This window comes from Geospiza fortis, unplaced genomic scaffold (genome assembly GCF_000277835.1).
Source record: "Geospiza fortis unplaced genomic scaffold, GeoFor_1.0 scaffold100, whole genome shotgun sequence".
In the NCBI taxonomy this organism is placed as follows: Eukaryota; Metazoa; Chordata; class Aves; order Passeriformes; family Thraupidae; genus Geospiza; species Geospiza fortis.
This window is the reverse complement of record NW_005054350.1, coordinates 453,943-476,465: the sequence shown is the minus strand read 5'-3', so window position 1 is coordinate 476,465 and position 22,523 is coordinate 453,943. Positions and strand designations below refer to the sequence as shown.

General features: G+C 34.7%; 1 protein-coding gene across 1 annotated transcript in view; it reads left to right on the top strand.

Moving 5' to 3' along the window:
* DOK6 (docking protein 6) overlaps nt 1-22,523 on the top strand; it is a gene marked incomplete at its 3' end in the record, with an annotated part of 153,850 nt that overhangs the window by 45,127 nt on the left and 86,200 nt on the right. The window contains exon 4 of the mRNA XM_005423353.1: nt 13,220-13,339. Within this exon, the coding sequence (XP_005423410.1) occupies nt 13,220-13,339 (120 nt within the window). The remainder of the gene's footprint in view (nt 1-13,219; nt 13,340-22,523) is intronic.

Sequence of the window (22,523 nt, the reverse complement as noted above, 5' to 3'; positions counted from 1 at the left end):
ACTATTGGTATGAAAAATTTGTATAATAATAATAGAGAAAATGTGTCTTCTGATTTGAGAATTTTTTTACATTTTGCTTTAGATTCAGTTTTTATCAATTCGTAAGTGTTCCAGAAGACAAAATAAACATCCCAAATAAACATGGGTTTGAGTTTTGCCGGTGTTTGGTGGATCAAACTTGCAGTGCTGTTTGATGGGTTTTGATGGCCATCTGTTGTGGCAGTTTCTACTACAAATCAAGCAGGTTTAGGGTTTCTTCGTATTAGATGGAGTTCTTTATTTCTTAATTCAAATTGACCAATCCCTCACTTCATTCCATAGTGAAGTCAGACTCAACAAATCTGTTCACAAAAGTAACAAAATAATTCCAAATGTGTCCAAGCATATTACTAACACATTCATATAGTGTTCTGGCATATGGTAGGGGATTAAGATTCATATTCAATAAAATTTATATGACATGTATTAGTCTTTTAATGTCTTATGAAGATTAGAACTTTACTTTGAAGTGAAATCTCCATATGAACTGGAATTATGTGAAATCTTGGTCTGCTTCTTAAGGATAGAACATTAGATCCATTAAGGACAGCTGTACATTTTGAAAATGCGGGAGATTTCTTATTTTTTCAAGAAAAAAGGATCTGTATGTGGACTTAATTTTGCAATTATTAATTTTTTTAAATCCAGCAGCATAAAATTACTAGTAGCTCTTGTGAGACTATAATTTTATTGGATAGCATTAAGGAGTATTTAGCCTGCATTTTCACTATCATGTAAGACAAAGTTGAAAAACTGATCCAAAGTTCCTTGTTTGTTTTTTAATCCAAGCCTTTCCTTAAAATGTGTATAGTTTTAAAGTTAAAATACATCATATGTTTATTGTTATTTTCCTAATAATGAAATAATATTAGCTGGTCAATTATAAATAATCATTTGTTTGTAAACTAGACATATTTTAAAATATTCCTATATTTAGGACAAAATCATAACCCTATTGGCTAGCAGAAAAATTAAGGAAGCTTAGAATTAGTGAAGTGGAAAAGGGAATTAAGACCATTTAGTCACCTTCTAAATAATAACAATGGCTCACTAAAATAAATTATATCTGTTTCATAAATGGGAAGTACGTTATAAGGTATCCCCCAAAGGTAGCCCTTTGGAGTGCTGCTGGAAAACAATCAACTCAGTTTCAGAATGGTATTTGCTCAGAGACGGTATGAATTTGGCTTTCTCTTTACAAAGTTCTTCACTGACCAAACCTCTCAGTAGTTTAGCATTTGGTTTCAGTTTCAAGGGGGAAAAAATGAATCCTGTATCTGAAGTTTATATTCCATAAGTAAAACATGAAGTCAATATTACATCTGTTACTGATCATTTTGACTGGACCTAGAAATTCAAATAATCAAATCAGAGAATTTGCTGTGGGTTTATGAAATAACTGTGTCTAATAAATGTAAAATTAAATATAATTTGAATGTGCTAATAGACAAGTCTCTAGATTATTAAGTTAACCTGTCTAGGAAGACAGAAATGTGTTAATTATGTTCCTATAAAAATGAATCCAGTAAGAATGGCAAAATATCTTACTGTGTAGCTTCTGCTTTATATTTTAAACATCAACAGTATTACCATGGTAAGTTTGTTCAGTTGTTTAAGGAGGTTAGCCTAAACCTTGCTATAGCTCGCAATCACCTTGCTGAAAAAATAAGAATGGAATTAAATAGACAGCCTGACATTTATCTCTGATTTTTTTCTCTAGTGATGGAAATTAATTAATGCAGGAAACTCAAAAAGCCAATGTAATTCCAAAATGTTGCTGCTCAGTGACAGTGCGAACCTTTTCCAAGTTTAGTACAACTAAAAGTCCATGACATCTGTGTGGTGCAAGAAGCAGTGCTCCTAGCATATGTCACTGAATATAGTAGCACTGTCCTGCTAATAAATGCTGTCCTTGCTGCTGTATCATCATGCTCGCCAGCAATAAAGTAGAAATCAGCAATATTCAGATATGTACGTAACCCCTACCTTATGTTTGCCTGACAATATTTCCAGTGTGTGTTGGGTATAAATAGTTTTCTTCTCATCTGGCATTTCATATTGACAATCATCCTATTTGTTTCTGGGAAGAGTTTATTATTTCTGGGAAGTGTTTATTATTTGTCTGTACAAATATGATTTAGATGAAGATATAGTTTACTATGGTTAAGAACCAGCTGCGAAGAAACTCTAAAAATCATATGTGTCATTAGCTAGTCCTTCAAATGCAATGCCCTACTATGCATTTCTTGATGTCTCGATATATCCTTGGGTTCATATCCTATCAATATGTGTAATTTTATTTAAAATGTAGACATGACTATAATAAGAATTTATATAATAAGACAGAAATCTAAGTAAAAAGGCTTAACATCTTAATATCTGAAGGATTATTAATAAAGTCTGTGATCATGGTAGGAGAAATGGGAGGAGGAAGAAGTTGGAAGGAGAGCTGTATGTTTCTGCATGGTATTATGTTGATCTACTTTATAGGCAGTTTGTAACTGCATGCCTGCTAAGTTAAGAAAATAGTGGAAGCCCATGAATTATGAGATTTTAAGTAATTTTTTTTTAAGGTTGTCGCAGCTATAATTATAATCTCCTTTGTGAATCAAACAGCTGACAGCATGTGAAAATTTGTATGTATGTTGATGAAGGCTATTTTAAATTCTAAAGGGTATTATGAATGCTTTCTTTAATGGAGGTCATGATGAAAAACTACAGATTTATAACTCTAGGTAGCATATTTGTAAAAATCTTTATTCAGATTTGGGAGTTTGTACTTATAAACATTATGCATGTATTTGTGGATATAAACTTTGGGCTTCATGAGGGATCAAATCAAGGGAGTAAATGAAGTTGTCAATTTTTTCTGATGTAAAAAGAAAAGGTTTCTCTCTTTCTAGCTCAGTAAAGCGTTACTTCTCCAAAATGTCACTGTCATTTGTATAACAAGTTTTTTTCAATCATGCTTCAATCTATTATATTGCAATACTAGTTTTGAGCATGGAAACTGATTCCTTAATTATATATGTTATCACGATTCTATGCAAAGGCATATGTTAGGTTTTATTGTGAAAATGTAAAGAATAATAATTGTCTTCCTACCTTTATCCAATTCAAGAACAAAAAAAATGACAGAATTATGTGTATAGTTGCTCTTTATTACTTGCTTGTTATTATAATCTCATTGTAACACTGTGATCCAGGAAAAAAAACCCTAAAGTCATATTTATTTGTTTTGACTAGATTAATAAACCCCTGCTCACACTCGCCACAAAATCAAGAAGGGCTTTTTTTGTTTTTTTTGAGGCACTGGAACTTTGGAGGAGGCCACTCCAAGCAGAAGGAAGAGCAACACTTAAGTCAGCCATTTTCTCATTTAAAATCATTAATGCAGAAAATAGGAAAGGCATATGGCAGCATAAGAATTGTATGCCCATCAGTTATTATGCCCATCAGTTGAGGGTGCTGATGGTGCTGAGTAACTCTTTTTCAAATGACAGTGATCAATTTTCTCATCGCTCCCATTAAAACTCATTTCTCTGTAGAATTTTCTAGATTGCTTTCTCCACTAAATGGTATCAGCCATGGATTTGAATTTAGCCTAAGTCATGAAAAATTGGAATCTTTTGCCTAGAGTCTCGGTGAGGAGCACAGAAGACCAGTCTTTGCCAGTGTATGACTTCATCTCCTCCATAAAGGAAAGGGTAATCCTTCCCTTCCCCTCTAGTTGTGTGTGTGCCTAAAATTCACTTCACAAGTAGGCTGTTAGTGGGCAATTGATCACCAGTGTGCATTAATTACAGCTACATCTTCTGTAAATGCTGTTTCTCACTGTAATCAGCCCCTCTGTTTACAAACCTAAATCCTAATCTTTTGCTGCAGTTCTTGCTTTGTACGGCTCAAAATATTAAATTTAAACAATTTTATACTTTCATGATGAGTTGTTTACCCTTAAATAAAGATGAAAGATTTTAAATAAAGCGATCTTTCATCTGTAGGTCTCCAGTTAACATGCCTTAAACCATTTCAGCAGAGTTCTTGAAGTTTCCAATTATTTAATCTTGGTTGTTTCTGTAAGATTGCATTCATCACAACTTATTTTCTTGGAGAAAAACGACACATAATTGAAGATGGATCTATTTACTGTTTTTCTGGTTCAGCAACATGGTTTTTCTGTTCTGAATCTTAGAAGTCTACTGAATTAAAAAAGAAAAATAAAAAATGTCCTATTAATGTAATGAAAGTATGGATTATGAGTTTCAGCTTCAAGCAACTGTATCTTCTCAGGTAGTCATTTGTGTCTCTTATTGATCATGATGTAGAGAACTCTGGTATATAGTAAAAACCCAATAATCAAAAATATTTTAGGTACAATTTTTTTAAAGACTGTTGTTTACAGGAAGTTTTACCTGATTAGAAAGCCTCTATTTTCATAAACATTCAAAGAATGTATCTTTTCATTAAATGTTCTCTAATTTAAATAATGTTTACATGTACCAAATGTAAAACTCCACTTTATACTGGGAATAAAAGATACAAGTTTAAAATGAGAGTAAGGAATTGATAATGAAGAAGTAATCCCCTTTGGGTTTAAATTCTGTAGATGTGAAATTTGAGAAAGACTTTTCTAATTATGTTTCCTTTGGTACTAACTCCAGACTATGCACTTTAAAGATTTATTTCTTTGCAGTAGCACCACATTAAAAACCCCCAAGAATAAAGTGGAAGACACAGAGTCATTTCGAGCTAATACTTTGTTCTGCCTCAGAGTAAAGTTTTATGCAACTGAGAATCAAGTAGAGCCCATACTGCATTATGATCTTACAGATTATTTCAGTCAGTAATTGCTTTGAATGAGTTTCTTTACACTTCCAATGCCATAAAAACCTTCTTGACTGTCATAGTAGCAAGGACTCACATCTTCTAAACTATAGAGTTTGGGGGAAAATTTTGCATTTATTGGACACAAAAAGAAAAAAATGTATTCTTCCAGGAGGTTTGTTATTATGAAAGTCATGTATAGTACCATGAAGGAAAAAATTCCTAACCTCTTTACATTAGAAGAGGGCAACAATAACACTGCCCTCTGTGCTCAACCAAAATTGCACAACTTTTAGTAAATCTTAAGTATTCATAACTTGAGGTATTGCTTTAATTAGGCATGTTCAGCCAAAGAGAAGGGAGTTTGCAAAAACATCCAAGTGTGTTAGTTACTGTCTGCTCCTACTGATTTAATGCAGAAGATATTCAGATGGCTGAAGTGAAAGTCATATGTTCAAAGGCATAAGGGCAATGAAGCATGTAGTGGAAATTGTATGCAGTTTTTCTTCTGTTTATTGAAAATAGTCCTTTTCACATTGATTTTACAAAGGAAACTAATACTCTTAAAATTATTAATCTAATCTAACAATATTTCTGATCTTCAAGTGGCAAAATTTGCCAATACTTCAAAAATAAAACTGAATATTTAACATTGAAAAAGAAAAGTTAAATGAACCCTAGGATTTGAACCAGTTTATTTGGGTATTGGATTCTCTTACTAAACCATAACATAAACACTTGAAAATGGAAAGGAGGCATACTTTACATTTGCACAGAAGGTATTAAATTTCCCATTCATTCAAAAATCAGCACTATAACTTTCCCAAGAGGAATAAAAATGTTGTGGGAGTAGACTAAATCTGAAATATTACCAATTTTTAAGATAGAAAAAGGCTACTGCTGACTGCCAGTAAAGGGGTAGCAGCAAAAGTTGATGTGAAAGCATCCACTTTGTGTTATGTTCCTGGTGACAGACCTTTTTTTGGACACTTGACTGACGGTGTTTATGCCCTTCCCACTACTGACACGCTGCCTGAGGTTATTTTACTTTCATGCCATTGCAATTTAACATTAATAACAGGTATGAATTGACAGTCCTGGGGAACTGTATAATTCCCATGTCAGATTCTTGTTACTGGCCCATTAGTTTCAGACAAAATGTAAATGTTTCTCCTATGTTTGGGCAGGTTTTCATAATTCTTTCTTTGCACTTTAAACAAAGTTTGAAAGTTAAAGAAAGTTTAAATTGAGAGTGAAATTCTGCCAGGCATATTTTTGGGTAATGATGTCAGCTCACTGTTGGTCTGTTGGACATACTAAGACTTGATAAACATTTGTGGTATAATGAGAGCCACTAGTCTCCAGCATGAAATAGAACACATAATTTTTAAAAATACTTAATAAATCTACCCTCAAGGACTAATTTATCCACTGAATCGCATTTTCTTCCTGGAATGGCATCATTCATTTCTGTAGGATAAATCACAGACTAAGGTGATATACACTTCTTTTTAATAGCAGAAATTGCCATTTTCATGAAGAAAAAGAAGGAAGATGAATTTCCTATAGTTACATTAGCAGTAGTATGGAGCAAAGGAAGTTCCTTCCTTGTAGGCTATTCATTTTCCCATATACTCTCCATTTTTCAAACAAGTTGTCAGAGTTCTGTTTCTGTATGAAAACTACATTCTCAAGCAGCACTGCATATGGGGAACTTTGCTTCTTACTGCTTTAATGGGCCAGAGTTTAATGGACAGTAACATCAATATGACAAATCTTTGAAAATACTTTTTTTGCCTTCAAAATGATTGACTTAACACTGTGCATATTTATATTATTGACAGGACAATAGACAGACTAGTACCTGAGTGCTGGTTATATGAAACTTCCTATCAGACCTGCAGAAACAAATGGGGTATTTTCATGAAAATGTCAGCTTTGATATATCTTAATTAATACAGACATACAGCTGGCTATTTGCAAACACAGGTACATAATTAGATTAATTATCAGAATCCTATTCTTGATAAATCTTGCATCTCCACATAAGTGTGGCAGAAATAAGAGTTTTAAAAACTAATAAATGTCCTTTGGTAATTATTGCAATTAACTGTACTGCCCTTATGTCAACTCAAGTTTAAAATAGCAAATAATTGGGAAATGAAAGTTTCTTTTTATATATATTTTATGTATAATACTTAGATTATATCTTCCCTCACTTAAAAAAAAAGTGCATTCGCAAAATACAACAATGGATAAAGTATAAAGTAACGGAGTATGTTCATATTCTGTAATTCTCATTTATCTTGATTGCTGCGATATTCAGTACTTGTTTAAGGAAAAAAATAATGCTCAAATGAAAGGTGTGTATATCTTTAAACTAATGGAATAGTCAAAAATATGCTTGATTTTGAATAGCTATTATTCATTCAACAGTAAGGGTGTTATCATATTAAAATGTGGAAATGACAAGTTTTTTAGGAACTTGACTCACCAAGAGTATTTCCAAAGATTATTTTCAGGCTTCCTTTAACTTGTTTTGCCACTGCTAGAATATGTAGCATTTTCAGTAAGTTAATATCATTTAACAGTATATGTGGTTTTCCGTATATGACTTTCTTTGTCTTTTGGTTCAATGATTTACACTTAAGTAATACCAAAACACTTTACTCCAGGTGAAATATTCAAAAGTCACCATTCAAGAAAAATACGAGAAAGTTTCCTTAGAAGTAGTATTATTTGAGACAAGAGGAAAAATTCTATATATGAGTCCCACATGTCAAAAAATACCTTCAAATATAGTTGGTCAATAAAAAAATAATTTTGATAAACCAGTTGCTCTCAGAGTTGCAGCCTATTATCTCTGTTCCTTTCTACTTGAAAGCAAGTTTTAGTATACATAGAGTGATTTTCTCTTCCTTCAAAATAAATAGAATGTATGTCCCCTTCCTTGCTTCCCAGCTATCACTTAATGAAAATTTGCCAAATTCATGCATAGGCAGTGTTAATCAGTAATACATTATTATACAAAATAAGCTCTATCCCTCTGTTCCTCTGGGCAAAGATATGAAATAGCCACATTGCTTTAGATTTCTATCTGTGTTTGAGTGTGTGTGATGTGCTCTAGTAAAAGTACCCAAAGTAACAGAGACATGGTCAGATAACATATTTTAAATATTTATAAAATCAAATTATTTTCAAATCATCAAAGGATGATCTATATCCTGATAAAGGATAGATGTTTCTAAGGTATTATTGATTTTGATGAGAAATTACACGCCTGCAGGCAGTAGCATTATTTGCTAGTGAAAAAAAAAAGATTAAGTTGCTTCATATATTTTATGTGGTGCAGTATAATAGCACATCAATCCTGTGGGAATTCTATAATATTTTCTCTTATTAACTTCTAATTAAACCTGAGTGATTTTTAGAAGAGATAAACTTCCACATTTTTCAGTATCATCTTTCTTTCTTGGTAAAGAAGATCAGGTCTAAATCCTACTAGTCTAGCTAGGAAAGAACCTCCAGTTTCATTCAGAGTAACAATATTTAGTTGGATTCATGCCTTTTATAGACATCATTTAGAAGGAAGATGAGCTAAGCAATTTGTTCAGCAAATACATAAAAATATTTCAGAAATTAAGAAACTAACATTTCAGATTTATACAGTTTGACATCAGGTAAAACATGAAGATGTAAGTGAGGTTTTTTGATTTGCACAAGGGCTATGCTTGTTTTCCCTTTCTAATATTGTACACATGCTATTTCCAACCTAAATTCTTAACCACATCACTTTATGTGGGTTGCATGAGAAGGGAAATAGGCCTGTCTCTAGGAGGTGCATATAAATTGAACCCTTTTATGTATAAATTCAGTAAAATGATGCTTATAGTGGTTGAGTGGATGTCCCAAAATGGAGGGCACTGGGCTGAGCAGGAGGGGTCAGCACTTCAGGGCTTTATCTCAGCCTAGAGGCATCCAACTGTGCTGGCAACTTGTAGTGGTGGGAGATGGAATGCTGCTGTAGGATTGTGCCACGTGAACACGGAAGGAAAACGTGAAAGAACATGAAGTTACCAGGATTCAGGAGGTGTTTCGTTAAGTCCGCACACAAAATGCTTCCTAAGTTAGGAGTGTGAAAACAATTCCTCCTCTAGCCTTAGAGATCTAGAGGATCTAGAGGCCAGATAGAAAGAGATCTAGAGGGTTTCTGTGGACAGTGAATTTGAAATACGTCCATATATATGTTTCCTTGCCATTCACCCCCTGTCAGTAGAGAATGTTGTATATAATGGTTTCTTTTAAAGTGCAAGTAGCAGAAGAACACTTTTACTATGACAAATTCCTATCTCTAACGCAATTTGCTGACATTATTTCATCATTGCTATTGTATCAACAAACCAGCATTATCCTGTGGTATCACCTATGCCCAAGACAGTGGTCAGACAAGGTACAGCATCACTGTAATCACCTGAGAACTGAAGCAGAAATGACACATAGCCTCAGGCATGACTTAAAACTCAGATCAGCTGCAGGAAAACATTTCCAATAGCAAGTTGCGTAGCAAGCTTACAAATTTGTTCCCAGTAATGTTTCTTGTACAGTAAACAGTGCCTATTTAAGGTCTCCCGTCTCTTCGCATTTTATCTCAGCTCATGAGATTTGTATTGTAGAATTTTATAATTAAATAACAGTAAAGATAAAAATGCAGGTGTTTTGATTTTATTTATAGCTGTGAAAGCATGCTTTACAATTTATCATTCAGTCCAGGAATTCAGTTATCTTAAGAGGAAATAAATTTTTCAGTGACAAGTACCAGTTACAACTAAAAACTCTGCATTTACCACCAATAAATCTAATCTACATGCATTAAAGAGGACAATTTTGCTGACACTTTTTTATTGCTTGGTTCCACTGTAATATTTCATCTGTTTCAGTATATGCATGTAATCAAAATAAAGTAACTGAGATATCTCTGTTTTCTGACATGGTACCTGGCATTCTTAAAGATTGCTGTCATGACACATTTATTTACTGTAAATTATAATAAATAATTTTTTGTATCATAAATAGTATTTAATTTGTTACCCAGAGACACAAGATATTCTATAGATATTTTACAAAATAATGGCAAATTGCTTTATTGATGTGCATGGTGAAAGGAAAATCAAGGGTTTGGTTTTGAAAAGTAACTCACCTGCTCCTAAAAAAAAGTTTGACGTGTCCATCAAGGAAAAGGTAGAAGGCAATTCCCTGCAAATAAGCAATAGCTATCAGAATGCATTAGGCAAGACTAACTCATACACTACCTTCATATCCTTGACCTTCCAGACACATTTATAGATAACGATGATTCTTCTGACAGCAGACACAAATCCTCACAGTTCTGTGGGCAGATATTTCAGTTCTGCATTGAAACTATATTTCCCATAGCATCAAGTCAATCATTTCTGTAAGACAGAAATTTTGAGTTATACAGCAGTACAATGCATGCTATAGCCTACACTTTGCAAAATATAGCCATGATCTTATAATGCTCGTACCAAGATAAGTTTCTTCTGCATGGCAGTTGGAGAATGGTCTAATCTGGGCCTAATCATCAGTGTCTGGCAGCAGTAAGGCAGCAGCTTGAAATAAACTGCCAGCTGAACACTCTGAAAGAGGGTTTCTGCATCCAAACTTTCAAGGCCTAGATGTTCCTGTAAAAGAGATAAGTAGATTGTGGAGACAAAACAAAGGCACATAGAAGAAACAGCTTCCTAGAGCACTTCGTTTGTTTTTTTGTTTCCAAAAACATCTACTGGAAATTTGGTGTGAGAATACATATAAATTGAATTTGTAGCTTTTACATGAGTCCTCTTTTGAATATATATTGATGTGAAATTGGATTTATGGGATTACCAGTGTGTTTCACTTTCTTTTCAGATATTTGTAATATTAGAAAGGTTAGGTAAGAGTTTGTTTACCATCCTCTCATTCTACATTTTCAGTATAAGTCCTTGCAGTCTGGGTGCAAGCACAATGAAAAAAGTAATAAAATACAGATTTTGTTAAATACATAAAATGTTATATCCTGGCCACACTCCAGGAAAAATTGCAGGCTTTATATATAGAGCTATGCATTCTGTCAGCATATATATTGTTCTGTGACACGGTTTAGGCAGAAAAGAAGCAAAAAAACCCCATGGGAGCCCTTGCTGAGATTTGCACTGTCACCTTTGTGCTACCAGCTTTGCCCATTGATTGCCCTGCCTTTATCTATAATTGGAAGCAGATGTTGGGTAACTCAATGGCATCTCAACTGTCTTACCTGTGTGCTGGTGCCCTGCTCCCTCGCCCCATCCACATGCTGCCAGAATAGGGCAGCGTGGCTTGGGGTCCAGTTCTATCATCTATTTCCCTGACATGAAGCCCTCTCCATGGGAAAATGGGATTTATAAAGCATGGCTTCAGTTCAAAAGACCTCACAAGTATCCAAGGAAATGGCAAACACTGAAAGAAGGGAAGGGAAAATATACGAGAAATTTCTTCATGGATGATTAGAATAATTTTGGAAGTAGATGTTTGAACAAAGGCATCTTCCTTCTTTTAAAAGCTGTAAAAAATTAATTTTGTCTAGAGATAAGCCTATCTTCTCCTTACTCCCATCAGGGAGGGTGCATCCATAGCAGTGTTGAAAAACCAGTGTCCTGTTACCTCAGTCTTATCTTTTCACCTCTGAAGCTAAATGTCATCTGTATGTTACTGACATAATGTTCTGTCTCTTACCACTAGAAGGTGAGGATGTTATGAGAAGACCAGCTTGGGGAATCTGTGTCCTGAGACAAAGACTTCAAAAATGCAGGGACACCACTCTCCTCACAACACTCTGAAAGCACCCCCAAAATCTTGTGACAACAACCATATTTGGTTCTCAAAAATTCCAAAACAGGCTCTGTTATTTCAGCTGTTTGGCTTGGAACTTAGTCAGCTGATACCCAGAATAACTCAGGAACTGTATGGATCTGTTCCTGGATTATTCAAGATGCTGAACAAAAGAAGGTATCCAAAGGTTCTTGAAGACCTAGAACTGTGCACCTGTCTCCCTTTCTTGTCCAGTAAATGTTTGTGTGAAATCTATGTCTAACCAGGTAAGGATTTGAGGACTGTACCAATTAGGCTTAGAGGAGTTTTTCTCAGATAAAAAATTTCACTAATTCCAATTATTCATCATTACTAACTGCTTTAGGGCTTGCATGCAGTATTTTTCTCTCTCCCAGTTTCAGTAGTACATTGGAGAGATTGTCACAAAATTATTTTCCCAATGCCCCCAGTAAAAGGACTGGAAAAACTGGCAGTTTAATGCAAACATTTCTAGATTACTGGAATCCCTCACTGTTGAATATGATCAGATAGACACTGACTGTGACCATGGATGCTCAGTGAGTGCATGGTGCTGAGCCTGCTCTCTGGGAACTTTCCTTTAGGTGAAGTCTTTCCTGCACATAAAAGACAGTCAGAGTAGTTGCATGATTTTTCTTGGTTGTAGTTTCACACTGTGTTAGCTCCAACTTGAGATGATGTATGTTTGACCAATGCCAGGGATTTCATGATGGTAAATTTGGGAAGTGGATAGGATGAAGCTGAAGTTGAATAGGAGGATGTTGCACTGTGTGTGGGAATTATGCCTTGTGGAACCCACATTTTGGTGGACTGGCAGATACAGAGCTCTCATATTGCATCAATGGGAAACCCAACTCAGAAAAGACTGGGAGGTTTTGAATCTTTTCATAATGTTTCAACTAATGCTCAAGTTGCCCTGAGACCACAAGAAGGTGAACAGAACTGAAGAAAGTAATTATTCAGAATACTTTGGCAGGCATAGTCTTTCACTACAGCAGAGAGACAAGTTTGGCATTTGAAGAGCGTTTTATAACTATTTTTCCTTTGCTCTTAGAAAAATGCTCTAACACCTTTAGAAAAAGAAATTACCTTAAGAGTTCAGACTTGTCTAGAATGCAGCAAAGAATATTTCAGCTATTATATATGAAGTTTTACTAAATTGCATTTTTTCTTTCAAGAGGGTCCAGTAGAAAAATACTGCCTTGAAAATTCACTATTCCTCTTCTTTGTTAGCTCCACCTCCTATGCTCAAATTTGAGGATGGAAGATGCAGTCCTAATAGTGTAACCCTTTTTAAAAGATCATAAATTGAGGCAAAGAAATTATTGTGGGACTTTATAATAACTCATGTTTCAACACAAACCTATTGTGATAAACCTTGTCAGTAAGAAAGTATTGATTTAACTTCACACCTTTTTTTCTTTTTTTTTTTTTTTAAATATCAACATGAATGGATTTCTTTCTGTTTCCTCAGAACTAGAGGCAGAGGAGTGGTGCAAGCATCTTTGCATGGAATGTCTAGGGGCCAGGCTCAATGATATAAGTCTTGGGGAACCAGATTTACTTGCTGCTGGAGTCCAGAGAGAACAAAATGGTAAGTAACTTTTTATTTACTCCTAGATCCATTCTTAGTTGATAGCCCATTTCATCTTTGCTTGTGCCTGTTGTTGTGAGGACTTTTGCTAGTAGCTGGAAGCACATCATTAGTAAATAAAAATTTGGATATGCTTTTGAAGCTCAAGCCTATTTTTTATTTTTTTTTACAAATAAAGATTATTAAATTCCATGCCAAAAATACATATAGAGTGACTTTGTGTCTTCATTGTGTTCAGATTTCCCTGTCATGGGAAATGATGGCCATGACCCTTCTGTTTCTGGAAATGATGGCTTCTGTGCAGAGGAATAAAGCAGCAGCTGTTGTTTGGCAGACTTTTAAGGGCAGCAATGAACATACCAACAGCAATTTGGACTACAAAACACATATTTGATTTAAACTCCTACCTGTCTTGAATATTGAAGTCAGGATCATCTAAATGCTGTCAAATATGTGTGAAAAGGGCAGTGACAGATGTTAGTCAGCACTAAGCCTGAGTTGTAAGTCTTCATCTAAAGGCTATTTGGATTAGACACATGCACAGGAAGAATGCTAGTGGATGGAATAGGCAATAACAAAAGAAAATCTATGATTACCCTGTCATTTAATTCCTATTAATGAACACGAGGGCAACACAAAATGTGCTCATTTAGTCCTCCCTAAATTACAGCTCTCAATGATTATTACTGTCTTGATGCTTTTATAAGATCCAATAGCTTTCAACAAAGTAATAACACACACTGCCTCAATGGTCATAAAATATCAAGCCAACTATCATTATAAACAAAATTACGTAATTAAATTATAGAATGCATGGCACTATATTTATTATATTATTTCTCTGAACCTAATAGGACGCAGCATGAAATATACAGAAATCTTTAAGGAATTCTGTTCAAAAAGCAGACATGTTGAAATGGGATTTAAAAGAAGTTCAAATGTTCATAAAGTTGTTTACCTGCTATGAGACACAGAATTCAATTTGTAGTCTCAAACTACTTAACAAAGGGAGAGCTACTAATGTTGTAGGAAAGTGATAATGATCAGACAGCACTCAAAGCACCCCATCTGCTATATGTTCATAGGCTATAGGTATAAAACTCATCTGCATGCTACTGAAGAGAGAACTGTGTGAACAGGTGGAGGTCTTTCACAAATGTGAAAGGAAATAAACCTCGTCAAAAAGCCTGGGATGTGAACAGAAAAGTAGTTTGAAATTCGTCAAGCTCTTTCTGCAGTGAATTCATGTCATTTATCTCCAGCAGATTTTGGACTAGATAGAAAATATTACATTTTATCATGCTCCTGAAAGAGATCCAGTTAGACACACATGACCTCCAGGAGGCATATATTAGTTCTGTTGTATGAACTAGTCTTGATTCAATTGCCTTAGTCTAGAAATTAATTGCAGTGTTACCAACCAGCATATATGAACATAATTAGCGTCTTTATTGTTCTAAGTAAATAAATGAAAGGAAACAAAGAGGCAAAGCATGTATTTGTTGTACAAATCACATGAATAATAATGCATAGAGGGTATCATTAGCTGCATTCTTTTAAAACAAGTGACTGAATACATATAATCCAATATTTGACGAGCATGCTCTGCTAAATCATTAGTTACAGTATCTCAAACAAGTAATGCTGATACCTATCCTCATCCTTCCCTCATCCCCTTGATGCACAACTTTGCATTTTAATAAGCATGTTTGAAATTCAAAGTTGTCTTGTTCAGAGGCAAAACAAATTGTTGTGGATGTCTTTTAATCAGTTTGGAAGAAGGAAAAAGTGCAGAGACTCTTACTATAGGTATGAAATTTGACATTTTGTTCATTTATCTATGCTGTAAGAATATGCAGTTGCACTCAAATTCAGGTAGCAGATTTCTTCAGTTGAATGGAACCATGCCTTCAGTTTACACTGGTTATCTTATCCTGCAAACCTGGCAATATCATTCCCCGCATTGACAGTGTTATTGAGAAAGCGACTAGTTCCACAGTGGAATCATTTGGTGATTTGGGTGGCATAATTTCAGATTTTTAGTTTATTTTCTTGCACATTTTCCCTATAAGCAGGGAAAATGCTTATACACATGCTTTACACACATGCTATCAAAACCAGTAGGTAGTTCAAAAGATACCTCAAAAACTTCTGAAAGTCAACTGAGCTTTTGCTTATAAATATTCTTGTTGAATTTTTGTTGACCTGAAACTGAAAGGTCAAAGTAAATTTTACAATTGAAAATTCATGGACAGTGGCTATGTGTATGAAGTGTCTAAAATCTTGCTCTTTGTGAAAATGGCAGCTGTGTCACTCTCTGGATATTTTTTTTTTTGTGTGTGTGTTACATAAAAACTGAATACCAGTGTAGTACCTTTGAATGTCATTTCTTCAAAACATATTGCGAATGTGTCAACTTCATAGAATTCCTCTTGAGTTAGTGCATTTATTAATGCTTAGTCGAAACACAGATGTGAGAATAGAGTTTGTAAAACAGGTAACAGAGTCTCACAGCCTCAGCATCCAGTTTTATGCAAGTTCTGTTGCCTGACCCATACAAAGGCTTTCCTTCAAATCACTGAAAAAAAGATGTCTCTTACTGTTTGATCAAGACCACAGATTGTAATAAATACTAGTGCTAATGGGTTTTCAGTTTTGGATATTTTTTTTGCACTTTTAAAGGCTAAAAAACATTGAATAATGGTGTCATACTGTTCAGCTTTCTATGATATAACAGGTGCTAATGCATTAATCCCAAAAGAACAGATGTATTAATCATTAATTGCATCCCATTCCATTGAGGTTTTTTCAAATAGCCACTTTTCACTAAAGATTTTCTGAAATGTGTAACATCTGGTAAAGATACCTCTTTGGACTAGAAAAAACTAGCCTAATAAAGTGGGTTTTTTTCATTAACTGCTTTACTTTTTCCAAGAGATAATAATTTTAACATTCAGTGTTCTTCATGTGTTCAACTTCTTGCTCATTTTTGTTCTTAAAGGACTTTTTAATGATGTAAGAGTATTCACCAAACATATTAGATAAATAAATTGGCTCTCTCTCAAAAAAACCCCAACTTTCTGATGTGTAGATTTGTGGTTTCTTTTCCTGTATGTGACCACCAAAGCCACTACCCTCAGTTTGAAACATTTGAAATAATTGTTCATATTTGCTATTGTATATGCCCTAGGACCACTGAAATTGCTACATATTACTTGTATTTTTATACACAAAAAAATTAAATTTCAGAAAATATTTGGTAAAGAAGATATGCATTATTTCTCTCATTTGCTTAATACATTTTTTTATTATTTCTGAGCCTGTTTATTGCCCCACTTTTGCTCTTTTGTTCCTTCTGAGATGAGCTTAAGATTTGAGAAGGGAAGACACCAGATTCTCTGTGGCAGGGATGCAACAACATGCTTTGCAAAAACAATTTGCTCCAAAGGCTGACAAAACTGTGGTTTGGTGTGCAAAGGCCATACAGTCACAAGGCAGTTCTGTCACATGACAATAGAAATCTAAGGTACCTGAAAGAGGCATTTATAGCTCTGGAGTGGTCAGTAAGCGCCAGTGGGATCTGTTTCAGCGTAGTTCAGCTGTTGTTTGAACCTCCAGCACTGAGTAGTTCTGCAGTGGTGACATCAACATGAAGCAAACTTTAGAGCTGCTCTGCCTATAGCAGAGGGCTCAGCTGCTGTGGCTTTTAGGAGGGATAGAGAAGACATCTAAGGTACTCTTGTGCAAAGCACATCAGTAATAGGAAGCTTCTCGCTGGATTTCAGCTCCATTATTGCTTTCCAGAAGTATTACCACAAGTCTTGCTGTGTAAACTCGGCTGCTGAAAATGACTATTAGGTGGTTTTCTTTTGAAATTTAAGGCTCACAACTAATGGCTGCTTAGCTTGGAATGATGCACAAATTCAATTAAATTGAGATGTGAAATGAAGCTTCTGTTGTTCTCCAACCATTTTACCTATACTCTCCTGCAAATCTAAGTGATTTGTTGGTGTACCTCAGCCCTATAGCAGCAACCTTGTTTCTGTTTGAATTTCTTTTCACACTGAACACGGTCTCTAGCATTTCTGAATTTTCCTTTAGATTATTTGCTAAAGAATTAAAATATAGTATGAAAGCAAAAGCAGGAGAGGCCTCACTTCAGGTAATTTATTTAGTATATACCTATTCAGGTAATTTATTTAGTATAATGGCAGTGGAGCTTTATATGCAATCATAAGACAAATAATAATACACAGTTATAACTCCATGAAAGAAAATCTGGACTGAGTTGGATCTGATTACACTGTTGACAAGTCTTCTAAGCAACATGCTGTGATTCTTTCATGCACATTTCATAATCCTTAGGTTGTTCAAGCTGCTGCTAAATGAAGAAGTTGTGAATGTAGTGTGTTGACTTTATTTGGAAGAACTGGAAGCTCCCTTTCCAGCTCTCAATGCATTTGGAAGCATTGGCAGTACAAAACATAATGACAAAAAAATATTTTGGGGTTTTGGGGTTCTTTTTTATTTTTTATCTCCCCAGGTGATGTCATATCTAGAATTTCTCTATTCTCATAATGGATAGTGTGTCCAATGTGTCGCTATTTTCATTCTTTATAAAATGAAGCAATTTGAAAGATGTCATCCAAATGGACACTATAAAATAACAGACTATATGTAATGTGAAAAAGAAATCAGAATATTCAAGATAATGTTGGTTAAAAATCAGTATGTGTAGACTATTAATCAATTCACTTTTTAGGAGCAGGTGCATCTGTTTGGTGAAGATTCTATTTCTATCCATTTTAACTACTAAATAATAGCACTAAAATAGTTGAATACTCATACTAAATAATTTTCTATTAAGCTTTTCTTGTACTAAACCATTTTCTATTAAATTTTACTTGTAAAATTGATGTAAAATTTTAAGAAAATGGGCAAACGTTAAAATGCAAATTTTTAAACTGAAGAAAAGTCCAGATCCATCCTTTGCTGCTATATCTTTTTTACTCCTGCTGTATCTTATTTACTCCTAACTCAGTCCTGTGATATCAATATGAGGCTTTTTAATTATGTGTTTTGAGGCTTTATTTTTAAAAATAAATTTACTCCATGATAAACATAATTTTTGTTTTCACAGTTTGGAAAAGTTTGAAAGATAATTGAATTTTTGCTTTTCCTCCCTGCCTAATATTTAAATTAGTATTTAATAAAATTACTTCCTTTGTAAGGTTTTTGTTCTTTCATTGATTTTACCTTTCTTTTTTATTTAAAAACCTTCCACAGGAGCAGCAGTCTTGCTTCCTGGATTTTAATTGCAAGAAAGTCATTAATTCTTCTTAGTAAAAATGTAGCTTTTCATAGTGAACAACGTCCTTGAATCCTCAGAAGAGGATTATGAAGCATTTCTTTGTGCTACATATTGAGATTACAAATGACAGCCAAAGCATAGAGACTTAGTAATTACATTCACAGAGCTGACTTGTTTTAGGGCATCTTCTAGGGTTTGTAGAATATCTGTAATTTAATACATAAAAGCACTTTGCATGGTTTTTTATTCATCTTCTGTTATCCTTAATCCATTTTTATACAATAGGTTTGCTTTTTGGGTTTTTTTAAATAAATGAAACATAGACAGTTTTATTCAGAAAAGCAAGGTGTTTACAGTTTTAATGTTAATCCAGTGAGACTTCAGATTCTTCTCTACCTTACTACTTACCACTGAAACAATTTAAAGTGTTTACCTACTTTTTTATTTTTATTGATATGCTTACATTTTTAATGAATGCAAAGCAGAATATTTATAAGCAAAGGAAAAAAAATCTTTTTTTTCTGAAAAAAAATCTTCTGAAATCCTGGTTCCTCACTGCATACAGCAGAAGGGAAACATTCTAATAGCCCTGAGATATGAATAAACACAAAATGCTGCACCTTCCAGACTTTAAGCTCTCTTTCCACCTAAAAATTAGCCACAGTTGCTCAGCAGAAGTCTCACAGGTGGAGGAGTTTCTTTCACATATAAATGGAATATTTGCTTTCAAATCCTCTACTTATTTATATAGGTGCCACCAACCTGACTGTCACCTTCTATAAGTAATTTTTTACCCATCATTAAAGCTGAAATGAAACCAAGCATCTGGATTGCAAGACTGCAATGTCATCTGGTCAGTTTTCCAGCTGGGATGATTTAACCAAAGGAATCCAGTGATAAAATGGCAGCATCAGGATCACTGGGCTACCATCATTTTGCTCCCCCAGTACAGCTGGAAGGCCAAGAGCATTTTGGAGTTGCTGCCAAGTCTCTGTCTCAGTCAATATGCTCATTTTCATAAAGACTCTTATGCTCCTATGCCCTGGAAAGCATTATTAAATGTCGTATTCTTGCCAAAGCCCAAATGCTAAACACCTTTATATGCACTATGATGAAGCATTGCTCTGCTTATTCAAGGAGATGGGAAAGAGCAGTCACATTGAGTGAAATAATAAGCGTAGCAATATATCAGCATTTTTTTCTCATCCTGGCTCCCCTACTCCCTGAACTTTGCTCTCACCTGTTCAGAGAAGGGAGGAGGATAGGAATCCTGAATGCTGAGGAATTGTGCCTGTTCAGTCCTGGTCTTATCTTGTCCAACATCACATCTACTTGTTTGGTTTCTTCCATCTCCCTACTTTCTGAGTCCCTTATTAACTTCTCTTTGCCTAGTTTTACTAGCCAATGGACTGTTATTATCTCATCCTACTAATATGCAGATGGTGTCTGAACCAAAGAGAAGCAAGATAACCTATTCAATGTCATTCAGAAGATTTGGTGTCAGAATTCAGCTGGGATTCCCAAATCTGGTCTATGATGAGTGTTTGTTTTTGCCTGGATAAGTGTAAGGGCAAAACATGCCACTAAAGATGGAATGACTGTATTACCATTAACTAGATACCTGCTCAAATATTTTTTGAAATGGAAAAATTCGACCCTGCATGTTAATTAATAAAACCATTTAATAGTATCTGCACCTTTCCATGTCCTCAGCTGCCCATTATTCAAAAGTATAGGTTTTGTTTCAAAAGCAAATCTATCCATCATCAATCTTCTCCAGCACATATGTTTGTACACTTGTTTTTCTTGCCAATTTGATTCAGTTCCAAGGGTGCTACGTTTTGCCCTGCAGCTGATGTTCACTTTAATCAGACATACTTCCTTTAATCCCTGACATCTTACCTTAGACACTGACCTCCCATGCAAAGTCAGCAAATGTCTCCTGACAGTTTGAGGATACCATATGTCCTGAATGCCCTTCATGCAATAATATCCTCAAACACATCAGAGAAGTTGAGCATTTCATGACTAACCTAGTAACATCTAAAGCAAGTTGTAGTATTTTATGCCTTCCACACAGCAGTTTAATGTTAACTTCAAAAAATAATTGTACCTTTTCATTTTCTCTGCTGTCTGAGTCATTCTGTCAGTGAAGATGGGGAAAGAGAAAGATTTTCATTCTCACATAGTAACCCCATCCCCCATAGATACACTGTGTTATTTCGTCTCATGCAAGAGAGAAAGAGCTGACAGGCCAGTTACTGCATCTTTCTTTCAAATAGAGGAGGGAAGTGGCAATAACTGACAGCACAGGAATGCAAAGCTGGAGTCTAATAAATGCTAAAAGTACGCTGAACAGCTGTGAAGAATTTCTGCGTGATGATCCCAATGATATATGGATACTGAAAGGGTGCATATACCTACATATACATACATATACATGTATATATATAATTGCAGTGCAAAGTGAAAGTTATCTTGTTCACCACCATTCCCTTCCCAATGTGTTCTTTGACCCACTACTCCCAAGTGTGAGTCCTTCTATTTAGTTTAGTAGGCATTACATTACACCCCTGCCCCATGCGCTCCTCTGAGCATTAGGGGGAATTCTCCTCAGGGATCTCAGCAGCCTCTGCTAATCTACTTGTGCTGTGTGTCACAAGACTTTCACAAATGTCTGGGGTTTCACACATGGGATCCTAGTCATAAAATTAAACTTTTAGGGCTAAAACCCATTAGTGTGACTAATGAGAACTTGGGCCTGGGAGAAGAGGTTGTGACTAAATGAACAAATTGGGGAGCCATTAATAGGACAAAATTAAATTGACTGAAACAGAACAACATTAGGGATGACAAGTTTACTTATAGCTATGCAGCAATTTTTATTGCTCAGCCAGCAGTTCCTTGCTTTCTCTAATTCCTCAAACTTTTGCCACTTTATTCACACACACACAAACTCACACACACTTATATTTTATATCAACTCACTTGCAGTATTTTAACTGTTTTGTCAAAAACATATATATATATATCAAATGTTTAAAAATTAGAGGCATAATGCCTATGATACTGAATTTCAAACAGAATGCGAAGCTAATTTTGAGTGTTGCAGTAAATTTCTCTCACTTAAATTTAAATTCCTTCCTAATTTTGAGGACACTGACAAAATTTAGTTCCAATGGTAGATTAAAAATATTTAATCCGCTCTTTTTACCCTTTAACCCTTTTTACTCTATCAAGTAATTGGAGGCAATTTTCCTATTACTTGTCCCTCTAAAGAACATTTTCCTAATATTGTTATTGAATAAGTGTTGCTCATGCTCATATTTTGAATTGTTCTTACCTTTTTTTGTCAACAGCTTCAGGCAGTAGAATTGACATTTTGCATTTTTACTCATTTCAAAGATGAAAAAAAACTGTGACAGGAAAGTTGTCAATGTACTGCACTCTCTCCCATATGATGCTATTAAGCCCTGATATTGCAATGCATGTAGCATTAAAATATAGGCTGGCACTTCCAACTGTACAACCAGAAATTTCACTGAGTTTTTCATCCTTTGTAGAAGCAACTCTTAGAAACATTAGTTATTCTTCGAAGAAAATTGCATTTGTATTTAAATTTCTCTTCCTAATAAAATTTACTTCCTTCCATATGAGTTAATGGTGTTTTACATCACCTTGGTTTTTTCCTGTTTCTTTTTCCTTTTTTGTATGATTTTTTTTTTTTGCATTGCTTATTAAATCCCATGCAATTCAGGCACTTCAGAAAATTATTAATGCCCTTGACCTCCTACTGCAATAGGTGCACTTTGCAAGCAAAGTGCAGCTGACAGTGATTGATGTCATGACCATAATAATATATCACGTTGAATC